Source organism: Corythoichthys intestinalis, chromosome 12, assembly GCF_030265065.1.
Source record: "Corythoichthys intestinalis isolate RoL2023-P3 chromosome 12, ASM3026506v1, whole genome shotgun sequence".
Lineage (NCBI taxonomy): Eukaryota > Metazoa > Chordata > Actinopteri > Syngnathiformes > Syngnathidae > Corythoichthys > Corythoichthys intestinalis.
In genome coordinates this window covers 45,952,016-45,965,697 of record NC_080406.1, presented here as the reverse complement: position 1 = coordinate 45,965,697, position 13,682 = coordinate 45,952,016, and the positions used below count along the sequence as shown (strand labels likewise).

The 13,682-nt window shown below is 39.0% G+C and overlaps 1 protein-coding gene across 2 annotated transcripts in view; it reads left to right on the top strand.

The window, feature by feature from the left end:
• LOC130926519 (von Willebrand factor C domain-containing protein 2-like) overlaps positions 1-13,682 on the top strand; it is a 42,519-nt gene that overhangs the window by 12,290 nt on the left and 16,547 nt on the right. For both annotated transcript variants that reach the window (XM_057851440.1, XM_057851439.1), the window contains exon 3: positions 11,955-12,084. In XM_057851440.1, the coding sequence (XP_057707423.1) occupies positions 11,955-12,084 (130 nt within the window). The remainder of the gene's footprint in view (positions 1-11,954; positions 12,085-13,682) is intronic.

Here is a 13,682-nt window from a genome sequence, read left to right as displayed (position 1 = left end):
TACTCTATTCACTCCATATACACAATCGACACATGGCTCCTATGGTAATTTATGTGTGTAACTTGGGCTGCGATAGATGTATGGGTTGACACTTCCGCAAAGCACATTCAGGAGATATGCTGTGTTCATGACTGTAGGGAGCTCTGAGTTCCCAAGTGGGAAAATCGTTCTGATGTGTTGTTAAGTCGTATTGTGGGATAAAAATATGGTTACTTCAATGACGAGTAGTGGTATGAAGACGAGTTAGAGAATTTTTTTTTTCGATTACTCCAACAACACGTGAATGCAGCATCAATATTACGGTGCGTGTGCCGATTATATAGCCGACGGGGCAAGTTACATCTTTCCACCTGCTTTACAGGTTAGTGACAGATAAATTGCCCATCCTTGTGGTTAATTTTTATCTCTGTGTTGATGTTTTTTTGGTGGCCTATTCCCATGAATTGTGAATTTAAAGTGCGTATGACAGGATTAAAAAAAAATAATCTTGAATAGAATCATTATGTGAATTAGAATCATATTTTTAGACAATTTGACTATACACAACAAAAAGAGCAGATGACGAGAAATTAGTCTTTTAATCTACCGTTTAGCCCTGCCTGCCATTATAGCGCTCCAACGTCCTCAAATGGAAGATGACATCGGCAGGATCCTGATTTCATCTGATTTAGAATTTGACCCACTGAGGGGGAATTATTCAGAACGAGGAAAATGTGACGAAGATGGAAGCAAAATGTCATTGTTTCAATCTCTCTACTCTAATATTTTTACAGGATATTCTTTTTATCCAAGAATTTTTCCCCAATGCTAAATAAATGGTATCGTCATGACAAATAACAGTCTTATGCTAAATAGAATATGAAATATTTAAAATGCTTTTATTCAGTACTAAATGGCAAAATTACTCCAAAATGGTCAAAAACTGTCGACTTCACCTTCACTGTCGCACCTCCCGAACAATATTTTATGCCACCCTAGTTAGTCCAACTTTTGTCATTTCCCTGCCCGGGCTTTGGAGAATGCAAACAAACCAGGAGGCGTGACAGTTAGCTGACATGTTAACCCGAACCAAGTAATAAAAAAATCACACAAAACTACCCCGGTTCATCTCACACGGCGGTGGGGTTGTCGATTGTCTCCATGGATCGGCAACCCGCCCGGTGGCGAGCAAGTTACGACTCGTCGTTCCCCTGGTTGTGGCAGGTGAGCTCGTTTGCGGGGAAGCAGCTGGAGAATGACCGCTGGACAAACCGGCCGACGCTGGAGGAGCACGTAGCTGCCACATGGTCAACACGAATATGGCGTAAATTAATGCTTAACTACACAGCGAAGACATAAACAGTCAGAGAATAGCGAGCAGTTGTTTTGTGCAGCTAACAAGGCAGGATGTGTCTGAGGAGAACTTTTCTATATTTCTGTCCAGGATCAAACGTGAGTAAATAATCCTTTTTTTAAAGAAAGTTTGGTGTTTACTTTATAATCATTGTATTTGCGGCTATTTTAACACAAAGTTGCAATTTCTGATGGGGTGGAAAATTTAACAGAACACCGGGCACACGAAGAGGTCAATAAGCTGAGTACTCTCCCGGCGGGCACGCCAACGACCGAGGGGGGTGTGCGACAAGTCGCCGGCCGTTCGCCGAGTGGCATTCTTGGTGGAAAAGGAGCATTGTCAGCCACAAAATGCAAGCCACCTCCGTATTAAAACGTGTGCCATGGGTTAGGGTTCTTGATGTTTACTCACTTCCTTGTAAGTCCAATGGTCCCACAGTTGTCGCATACTAGTTTTGGCCAATCTGGGGGTGAACGGGAACTTTTTGAAACCCAAAAAGGCTCACATGCCTCTCCCTGGTGCAGCTACAAAACCCTGCAGCCGTTTGGCTGGCGTGATGCAAAAAATAAACAAATTAATACGCAAAATCAGCTGAATCTGCAGTCACTCTGCATGCTAAAAACAATGCTGCTATTGTGAGATGCTGACCCAGGTAATGTCAGATTTGCATTCGTCCTCAACTCGAGACTGGAGCCAGAAGTCACACATTTTCATGGTGCGGGATTCAAAAATTGAATAAATAAAACGATCGCTTCCGCACACATCCAAGCGGTCCATTTCATTCAGGAGAATAAAATATTGCATGGAATATGAAATAAACATGCTTTTTGGTGTCAAACACACTTTAAATCGTTCAACTTTACTCTTCATGTATCAGGCATGTAATTGCGGTAAACTACTCTGGTCGCATATTGGAAGTAGCAGATTATCTGCTTTTACCTAACTGGCTATGAACACAATGACAATTACAGTAAAATCGACTTGAGTGAGAGGCTCTCAAGAGCTTTGTCCTATATTGTGTCAATGATGTAATATGTAGTATTTGAACTCTATCAATACTGATGCAATGTATAGCTATTTGTTTATATAACTAAAGCGAATAGAATCAATCTGTATGAATTAATTGGGATATAACCTCTAACAATTTTGTATGTGTGCTCATCATAATTTCCAGCTGTTTTACAAGCATTTTATTTGTTACTGTAGTCCCTGTAATTTGTAACAAGATGTATTATTCTTTATTTCTCTTTGAGTCAAACAGCAATAATCTTGCAAATTTTTGAAAGTTATTTGCTTGCAGCAAGAATAATTCAGCAAAGAGGATTTAGAGAGGTAAGCTAGGTAACCCACCTAGGAAACACACTTAAGAAACACGGATTAATTGCATAACTGTTTCAGATATTTGGAACCATTTCTGTCCAGACAAAGTAGAGCAGCAGAGTGGAGGAAGAGATGAGGGAGGGATGGAAGTTGATGATTATGAGCAAAGGTGAATTGACTATCAACAAGGGATGTACCAATTTTGATTTTCAATACTGATGGCTGAAATATATATATATATATATATATCTATATATATCTATATATATCTATATATCTATATATATATATATATATATATATATATATATATATATATATATATATATATATATATATATATATATATATATATATATATATATATATATATATATATATATATATATATATACTGGACTGTCTCAGAAAATTAGAATACACAATATTCTAATTTTCTGAGACAGTCCTGTACATTAATCCACCATTTAAAGCAGGGGTGTCCAAACTTTTTGCAAAGGGGACCAGATTTGGCGTGGTAAAAATGTGGGGGGCCGACCTTGGCTGACGTCCTTTACATAGAACAATATACAGGACTGTCTCAGAAAATTAGAATATTGTGTATTCTAATTTTCTGAGACAGTCCAGTATATATATATATATATATTTTTTTTTTTTTTTTTTTTAATTAACAGAAACTTGGATTTTGGTCAAGTGACTTTGGTCAAAAGGAAGGGTGAGAATATTAACAGAAACTTGGATTTTGGTCAAGTGACTTTGGTCAAAAGGAAGGGTGAGAATAAATTAGGTTATATATAGTTTAAAGCGCTATTTCTGACTGCTAAAAATGTTTTTGCTCGATTGCCAGTGCCCCGGTTGTGCCCCAGCATTGTATTAGGTCTAGTGACACCCCTGCTAGTGACAATGGCAGACCTCAAATCATGTGGCTATTTCATCCTTTTGTAGTGAATTTAAATAAGTTTGTCACTAGACGTCCAATCCAACCAATCAAATGGATTGGATGTCTATTGCCGTCAAAATGCCATTTACGGGTGAGTAAATTTAAGTAAAACACGGAATGGCTTCGAGCATGGTTTCATCCTTGATGACTAACCTCTCCCTGTTTCCTCCTGATTCACTTTAAAAAATATTTAATTAGACCGGCATTTTAAGCTTTAACACAATCAACAAGTAAACCAGTGACGGTTGCTCAATGATTCATTTCGTCCCATAGTGCTTTAATGTTCTTGGAATTAGAATGAGATGCATGGAATGTTGATGAGGAGAGACTTTTCACTTCAGCTAGAGGATTTAACATTTACAAGTGCTGCCAATGGAAATGTTGCTTGAACTGTTTTTATTGTGGAAAATGTGATCTGGTAGCTGTGCCAGGTATAGATGCAATGTAAAGCGTATATTGTTGTAGCCATTGTTATTCATAGCATTTCCATGCATAGTTTGGCAGCCGATCAAATAAGAATCCAAATTGGTGTAAACTGGCTCCTTAAACCTCATTTAAATAATTGTCCTGCTCCAGCAATGCATTTCTGTTTGCGCTGCACTTTCTTCCCTATTTAGCAACTTCAATCTGACACATAATTGATAATCTGCTGCTGAGCTAGGGCTCTGTAAAGGAGACGGATGCAGAGTAATAACATTAAATTTACAAAACAGTGAATTTTTGTCGATACTACTCTTATCTGGTTTTGGGTCTGTTCAGACAGTTGTGGACAGTTACTACCCCAAAGGCAATATTTGAGGATTAAAATGCTTTATTAAATGAAGGAATAACTATGCATTGGACTGTGCTTGGAAGTGGAAGACAGTGTACTCAGTGAAGGCACACACACAAATATGGTTTGGACAAAATCCACACTGATGTTCCATCAGATTTTAATCTGGATGACTGTGAGGAAAATGTACTAGCATACACCTCTTGAGCATATGCTAAACTAAAAATATGTGCTAAACCAAGGCATGTCTTTAACTGCTAAAACAAAGCTGACTGGAAGCCTTTTCAATATATTCCCACAGCATTCAAAAATGAACCCCTCATTTTAGGTAGTCCAACCAGCAGGGGTAAAAGTGGCTTGAATTTCTTCCCGGAACTCCCTGATATGAAGGTCGCCATGGAGCCAGAATGTTTAATTTACATTTATCTATTTATTTTTTAAACCGGTGAAATGCCAGTTATACCTATAACACATAGACACAAAAAAATGGTTTTACACATGCATTAGGCATACATGAGAAACTGATTTGGCATACGTGAGAAACTGATTTTCATTGAAAAATGGATTTTTTCAAGGATTTGCAAAATAACAGTTAACAAAAACAACAGTCACCTAATTTTCCCAATTTTTATTTTCCCTCATTTCCTCACATCTAAATGCAAAACCTCCATTTTAACTACTTAAGAACATAGGATGTACATTAAAATTGAAGATAGTGTAAAAAAAAAAAAAAAAAAAACTTGTTTTTTTAAATAACAAAGATATAAGTAGCATATGTTCACAAAAATAAGTACCAATGATTACATTATGCACAGTGAAATTGAATATATTTTGAAGACGCAAACATTGCCTTTTTTAAATTATAAGGAAATTAATAAGTAGCCTAGCATAAATGAACCAAAATAAGTCTAAAGTGCACATTGAAATTTAAAATGTTCTGAATCTTCATATCAGAGAAAATAAAATAAAAATAAAATGAATAAGCCTGTTTAACTGTTTTCTTGTTCTTAAAGATCTGATCAATTTTCTTCTGCATTGCCCTTTTTATCACATTAATTCAACAAGCTTGTTCTTTTTTTTGCTGTTCCAGAAAATATGCGCATTTGAACCAATCAGAGCTAACTATCTATGCTGATCATATAGTATGTCAGGCTTTAGCCAATGAACGGACAACTGAGGTTTGCCTGCGTGTGAGATGCGTGTGTGGCAGCGTTGCAGGTTGTTGTTCTTGATAAGATAATTATTAAAAGGTTATTAAATATTTGCTTTCACCAATGAAGGCTCACAATACAGTATTGATAGCTATTATAGTATGTTCCATGATTGATTGCAGTAAGAGACATTTTAGTGATTAGTAACTATGGACATGTTTATCTCTTGATAAAACTGCCTTGTCATTCTGACCAGTTAAAACCGGCCTAGGTTCCACAGGTCAACTTCAACACAAGCCACATACATTGAGAAACAAACTGTCTGGGACATTTAAGAAGTTATTACTTGCCAAATGCTATTGCTTCATGAAATGTATTTGATGAGATAATTATTAATTTGCTATTATATATTTGCTCTAATCATTTGCTGCCCGCAATGAAGAAATGCTTTTGCTTATTGCTGCCCGCAATGAAGAAATGCTTTTGCTGATTATTATTGTTCACAAAGAAAGAATGTTTTGTCTTGAAGAAGCCTCTTGCCTGGTCATGGGCAAAAGAGGCCGATGTGCTTTGCTGGCACACATGTACAGTGTATCACAAAAGTGAGTACACCCCTCGCATTTCTTCAGATATTTAAGTATATCTTTTCATGGGACAATACTGACAAAATGACACTTTGACACAATGAAAAGTAGTCTGTGTGCAGCTTATGTAATAGAGTTTATTTATTTTCCCCTCAAAATAACTCAAAATATAGCCATTAATATCTAAACCCTGGCAACAAAAGTGAGTATACCCCTTAGAAACTACGTACATCTCTAAATGTCCAAATTGAGCATTGCTTGTCATTTTCCCTGACTCGTTACAGGAGTGCTGTCAGCATTGCTGCAGAGATTGAAGAGATGGGGGGTCAGCCTGTTAGTGCCAGACCATACGCCGCATTCTACATCAAATTGGTGTGCATGGCTGTCACCCCAGGAGGAAGTCTTTTCTGAAGACGGTACACAAGAAACCCCGCCCATCTCATCAGACCATAGGACATGGTTCCAGTAATCCATGTGCTTTGTTGAAATGTCTTCAGCAAACTGTTTGCGGGCTTCCTTGCATACCGTCTTCAGAAGAGCCGGTAGGTAGTACGTAAAAGCAGAACGAGCGAAAGTCAGAGCAGGTGCAAGACTGAACTGGATGAATTTCAAATCTGACCTTTGGTCATTCCTATGTGGATATAAATCGGATATCTTAAAGATGCAATGTGAACGTGATCTTTACATTATCAACAGGTGAAAAACATCACAAGGTGTTCGACAAATCATACAAAAAATGCGAACGAGCAATGGCGGATGACGGTGCAGAAAATAGCTTTTCTTCTTGTAACCACATTTGAAGCTATCAGGTTATGAAAATGTTAGCTTCAGTCCATAAGATTGTTAAATTGCCACAAAAGCATGCGGCGGAGACCTACCAAACAGATCACATTTAATTCCGTAAGCACTACTACAAGTGACGACGTGTTAAGGCTGATTTATGCTTCTGCGTTGTGGTGACGGTGGACCTACGCCGTTAATGCAAACCCGATTTATGACCCTATGACCGTGTTGTCACAGATTACTTGAAAAAGTAATATAATTACTGATTACGCCTCAAAAAAGTAATCTAGTTAATTTACTGTTTACTTTATTATCAAAGTGAGTTACTTTAAAAGTAATTTATCAGTTACTTTTTACCTATTTTTCTTAGTTACATAGTGTTGTTTTAAATTCCTCCCTTCCATGAAAAAGGTCTCAGTTGGCTCTATCCCACATTGACTAATGTAATATATTTGTTGCAGATATACGGAACAATCAATCTGGCGTGTCTGGTTACTGCAGTATGAACATACGATTAGACATCGGGACAACAGGTTTTGATTCAATCGCTTTTGACTTCATCACGAGACATATCATTTTCAAGAATAAATGAGATAGCAGCAAACATGTAAACCTATGTGACATCAACAAGACTCTTGACAATACAAGAATCTAAACACACATTAAACAACTGTTCTTTAAACTAGTTCATCCTTACCCCCCACAGCAGACCACTGTTACCGGTTTTCTTACCTTCAGTTAACTCTGTCAGGCCAGGGGACGTGCCAGTGCGTCCTTTGCGCTCGCCATCTTTCGAGACTCGCAACTTAGTGATTATGTCATCAATGCGCTTTTGGTACCCCTCATTCAAAAGTGCGGAAGTGGAGCTTCACCCTTGTTTTTACTTAAAGTCAACAGATCAAGTAAAACCTGAGATAACGCCCCTCATTGATATGCATTAAAACGCTGCATGGACTATGTGTTTATGTCCTAATTTCTGTCCATTTTCCAATCAGAAAGCATCGTGGAAAAAAACATATTCCATTATTCTATTCGGATTCGAATATATGCAAATTCTTCTGAAGCAAAAGGCATAACCTCATCAGGCACTTACTTTTTAACAGGTGTGAGAGACTCAAATAAAGGTTTACTGATTACACTCACCCAGCAAAAAACGGTCAAGTTCGTGTAGCAACCCAATAGGTGTAACTTATCTAACTCTAAAGGCCGTTTCAAACTAGCGGAAGCCTCGTGTGAAGGGTTCAGCAGCAACCTATTCATTGTGTGTGTGGGAGGGGACTTCTCGGCGAAAGTGAGCGGTGGGTGGCTGTTTTGGGTGGAATGGCAAATTTGAACGAAATTGCACTGAGAGGCGGGGCCCAAAATAGAGCCTTGCTCTATATTCAGATCACCGCCGTGCTGATGTCAACAACGCATCAAAGAGCTGAGGGGCAGGCATACTTATATCTGTGCTATCAGGCTGTTTCGGAGGACAGATATACACAAACCATGGCCGACGAAACCTTTCACAAGCTCTGGGGCACTTGAAAAATGACTCTCATGTGCGTTTGTGTGGAAATGTAGTTCACCAAAAACAACAAAAAATGTTCACTTTCGCACTGAAACTATCAAAACTCTTTACACGGCAATTATAATGCCTCCTATGCCTTCAAATAGGAAAAGTTGCTGTTTTATTGTGATACAATGAAAAAAATAAACGCATTGGTGCTCGGGACTATAGTAAATATGCTTGCCAGTTTTCACTCATGACAGCGCCTACGTCAGGCTACGTGGCTCCTCCCATTTTGTACTTGCCATGGACCGCACTTCACACTGAGCTGATGCTATTGTGAAAAGGCCTCAGAGGTAGCTGTAATTCCCGAGAGGTGGTGATTTTCTGAACATGCAAAATTCCATTAGAAATACTGTGCATTTGGAAAAATAAGTGTAGATGGGCCAAGGCTGCCCGGCAGCATCTGCCGCTGGGCTTTCCCCTGGTGTCAGATCAATGAAACAACTCAAAATGTGCAACAATTCAAGGGAAGCTAGCCTATGGAGTGCACAACAGAAAAGGCGTTTAAATCTTTGCCACAATGTGCGCTAGGCCAGATTTCACAGATTTTGCCACCCACAGCTCATAACTTCCCTGAGGGTTGGTCAGACTTCAGTCGATGAGAGCTTCTGCGCAGTCAGAAAAGTCAGTGGCTTCTTCTGACCTTAGCACACAGAAGAATATGACCCTAAATGAGCAGCAGTAACTCCACCAAATCCCCTATAAAAAATAAACATTAAATAAGTATGAGGCATTTTTCTGATTGATTTGTTTACCATTTGACACTTATTTCAATTCAATTCAATTTTATTTGTATAGCCCAAAATCACAACAAGGTTGTCTCAAAGGGCTTTGCAGAGGCAATATGATACACAATCAGAAACAGCAAATGAAGCAACAAAGATGAATAAATAAAGTTCATGTCTTGGGCATCCCCCATCCTTAGACCCTCCATGTCGGCAAGGAAAAACTCCAAAAACTCCAGAGTCTTTGGGTCTTTGGGAGAAAATGAGAAACCTTGGGGAGTACCACAGTCAGGAGAGATCCACTCCCAGGACATATAGACAGGTAGCACCAGGACTGCTAATAGAATTAGCAGGCGAAGTTACAGTACGTAAATATGCAGTGGAGTAAAGGAACAAGAAGAGGTCCATCTAGCCAGATGATACGGGGGTAGCAATGAGGACGTCCATCCAGCCAGGGGTCCGGACAGTCAGGAGGCTGCAACTGAAAAATAGCCCCTCCCCTCGGGGACACCGGGTGACTAGTGATGAAGAGACAAGACAACTAGATATTAACATTGGAAAATAGAAATAAAGTGAGACAAGTGGTAGGTGGAGTGAGAAAAAGGAGATAGAACTCAGTGGCTGTACTTCCCCCAGCATTATAGCTTCTAGTGCAGCTGAGACTAAACTGTGTGTCTACTCTGACTTCAACTAGCCTGACCATAAGCTTTGTTGAATAGGAACGTTTTTAATCTAATCTTAAATGTGCAGACTGTCTCGGCTTCTTTAATATTAGCTGGAAGCTGATTCCATAAAACAGGGGCTTGGTGGCTAAAGGCTCTAGCTCCGACAGTACTTTTAGAAACCCTGGGAACTACCAGTAGACCTGCATTCTGAGAGCGGAATGTTGGGGGGCGGTATGGAACCAGAGCATCGGTGAGATAAGATTGCCCCAACCCATTAATGGTCTTAAATGTAAGAAGGAGGATTTTAAATTTAATTCTAAACTCTGACTGGATGCCAGCGAAGGGCCTTGAGCACATGGGTGATGTGCTTTCTTCTATTGGTTCCTATTAAAAGTCTTGCTGCTGCGTTTTGGATTAGCTTAAGACCTTTTAGAGAACTTTTAGGACAAGCTGCAAGTAGGGAGTTACAGTAATCCAATCTCGATGTAACGAACGCGTGAATGAATTTTTCTGCATCGTTTTTAGATAAAATATTTCTAATTTTGGCTATGTTGCGCAGGTGAAAGAAGGCCGTTCTGCAAGTTTGTTTAATGTGAGCTATAAACGATAAGTCAGGGTCGAATAGTACTCCTAGGTTTTTAACCGTGGTGCTGGAGGCTACACTTACATTGTCCAGAGTGACTATCTGGGCAGCTAAAGAGTCTCTCACACTTTTCGGGTCTATTATAAGGACTTCTGTCTTTTCAGGGTTAAGTAGAAGATAGTTAGTGCTCATCCAGGTGTTTATATCTCGGACGCAGGTGCTTAGTTTGTCAATTTGCCTTATCTGCTCAGGTTTAATTGATAAATACAGTTGTGTGTCGTCAGCGTAACAATGAAAGTTAATGCTATGTTTTCTGATGATATTGCCTAGAGGAAGCATATACAGCGTAAACAAGATGGGCCCAAGGACCGATCCTTGCGGCACACCATAACTAACTGTAGAGTACGGTGATGATTGCTGGTTTACATTGACAAACTGGTACCCATTAGATAAATATGATTTAAACCAGCAGAGGGCTGCTCCTCTAACGCCTATGTCACATTCTAGTCTTTACAATAAGATATTATGGTCGATTGTGTCAAAGGCTGCACTCAGGTCCAACAGAACCAGGATCGAGACTAATCCAACGTCAGCGGCTAGTAACAAGTCATTAGTTACTTTGACTAATGCAGTTTCAGTGCTATGATGAGCTCGAAAGCCAGACTGGAAATGTTCAAATAAACTATTGTCCTGTAGGTGCTGACAGAGCTGTTTAATTACCACTCTTTCAAGGACTTTGGAGAGAAATGGTAAATTAGAGATAGGTCTATAATTGGCCAAGATATCAGGAGCAAGACTAGGTTTTTTTCAAAAGCAGTTTAATAACTGCATATTTAAAGGACTGCGGCACGTGGCCAGTAACTAATGAGGTATTTACAGAGGAATGATTGTTTTTTCCTAAATGTTTAAGTCGGATAGCAAAACTGTGACTAGTTTTCAATAAAAAATTACGCATAATGCACATGATACAGAATCCTGGATTTTTCACTGTCTGGTTGATTTTGAGTCTTGAGCCCACAGGGTCCTCTTCCAAAGTGGTGTGTGTGTGGGGGGGGGGCTATTTGAGGGTCTATATCTGCTGCTCCATTTTGCATGATCAATTTTTTAACTAGTGTTTGAGGAATTAACTAAGCATCGCAGTGGTTGAAAAAAAGCAGTCCTAAACCCATTAGGTTCCTTACATAAATATTTCTCAATGACTTGCTGTTTTAGGGATATTGGATCATTATTTGTTGAGCTTTTACTAATAAAATTGTCCGTTTCTTCATGTGTCCGGGAGTAGATATTCATTAAAACATATTTCTTGAGATTTAATTCAAAGTGACCTCTTCATTTGTCTATTGAAATGTGAGATTAAATAATCAATTCCGCCTATTAATTACATTGTCTGTTTTAATCAGTTCAAGCAAATTGACAATAAGCTTTAGGGTATGAGCAATGTAATTTTTTAATCATTTTGAAAAAGAAGCACATACAAGGATTCACATTTACCAATTTAGTGACTCATCTAACCCGCATTTTGTTTCTTCATCCTCTCTGCCCACAGCCGTCACCTTGTGAATGGTGTCGCTGCGAGCCAAATAATGAGGTCCACTGTGTGGTGTCCGACTGCGCTGTCCCAGAGTGCGTCAACCCTGTCTATGAGCCAGAGCAATGCTGCCCCATCTGTAAAAACGGTAAACATTAAACCTATCCACAAAACTACAATCTCTCTCTCTTCAGAAGTCATTAAAAATTGATTAAATGACGGCAAGTATATCTGTACTGTCTGCAGCATTGGAAACCCCTTATCGGAAGGAAGCGGGGGTAATTGATGTAGGCCTATTATGAATTTGAATTATTACCACAGGCCCGCTGGACACTAATGAGTGGTAGTTAGTTTTAATTCTAAACGACACACTAAGCGGGGTATACGTTATATCATTGATTAAAGACATGGTTGGAAGCAGTAATGGGTCTTTGGAGAGCCTTTTATCTCCCATTGGCACAATGTACACAGACAATTCTCAAAATTACCTCAAAGGAATGCTACTGGGTCATTGGTTATGATGGGGGAAGCATGCAAATTTTAAAAGATCGCAACCAGAGTGTGCACTGCCAGAATGAATTAAATAGTATAGTTCAAACTGAGGTTAAACGTACAGTGAGGTATACATAATCAGATGTGATTTACACTGTTACATTTACTTTAAAAAAAATTTGGATAAAATGTTCATGTCAGAGTAGTTTTAATGACTATTTTTTTACTTTTACTTGAGTATTTTTGATAAGAAACTCTACTCTATTACATTGAGCTAAATTCCAATGACCACTTTTATAGTTTATGTGACTGTTCCACAAATCTAATGTAACCACTATGTGGAACTCGTTTTCATCAATCCAACAGGAACAAGATCACATACAAATTCTGCTTGACACCTCCTATACCGAAGTAATTAGGTTTTAACCTAATTGGCGTTCAGGCGAGGGTGACCAAACGTCCTCTTTTGTCTGGACATGTCAAAGGCGTAAGTTTGTTCTCAACATTGGTAGGGACGATATAACAGCATAACCTGCATGTACACTTTTTGCTGGGGATGGGACATTAACAAGACCAAACAGATTGGCTGAACGGGGTCAGGACTACATTTCTTACAAATATGAACCTAATTAATTGATGGGCTAAATGATCAATGTAAAATAAGTCTGTATTGACTTATAGACCCTACCCACGTGACGTCACAACTCCTTCCTCCTGACTGGTGCCGCCCAATTGTCCGTCAATACATCATGTTTACCTGTTACGGCTACGTACATTCCTCCTATTTACGACGTGTTTTTCTGCTCGTTAACATTAATAATCAAAATGGTGAAGGCGTGTGTGGCGGCCGGTTGCAATAACAGAGAAGATAGACGGAGAAGACGGAAAGACTTGAAGTTCTACCGGATTCCGAGAGACCTGGAGAGAAGAGAGCGAGATGGGCTGCTGCAATTCGACGAGAAAACTGGGCTCCAAACGATTACCACAGATTATGTAGTAGTCATTTTATATCTGGTAAGATGCATTTAATATATATTTAGAGGGTTTTGGGCTGACAACCACAATTAAGATAATTGCTAGGCTAATCGCCGACAACATACACGTATCGCTAAACCATATAAACATTAAAAGCCCTAACTCCATTGACAAACGACATGAAATACATTAGACTTGACAGTGGATGTTAGCAATAACAAAAGATTTTGAATTGAAAATTTCGTAACTCACCTTTCCAAGCACAAGATAGATTCCTGC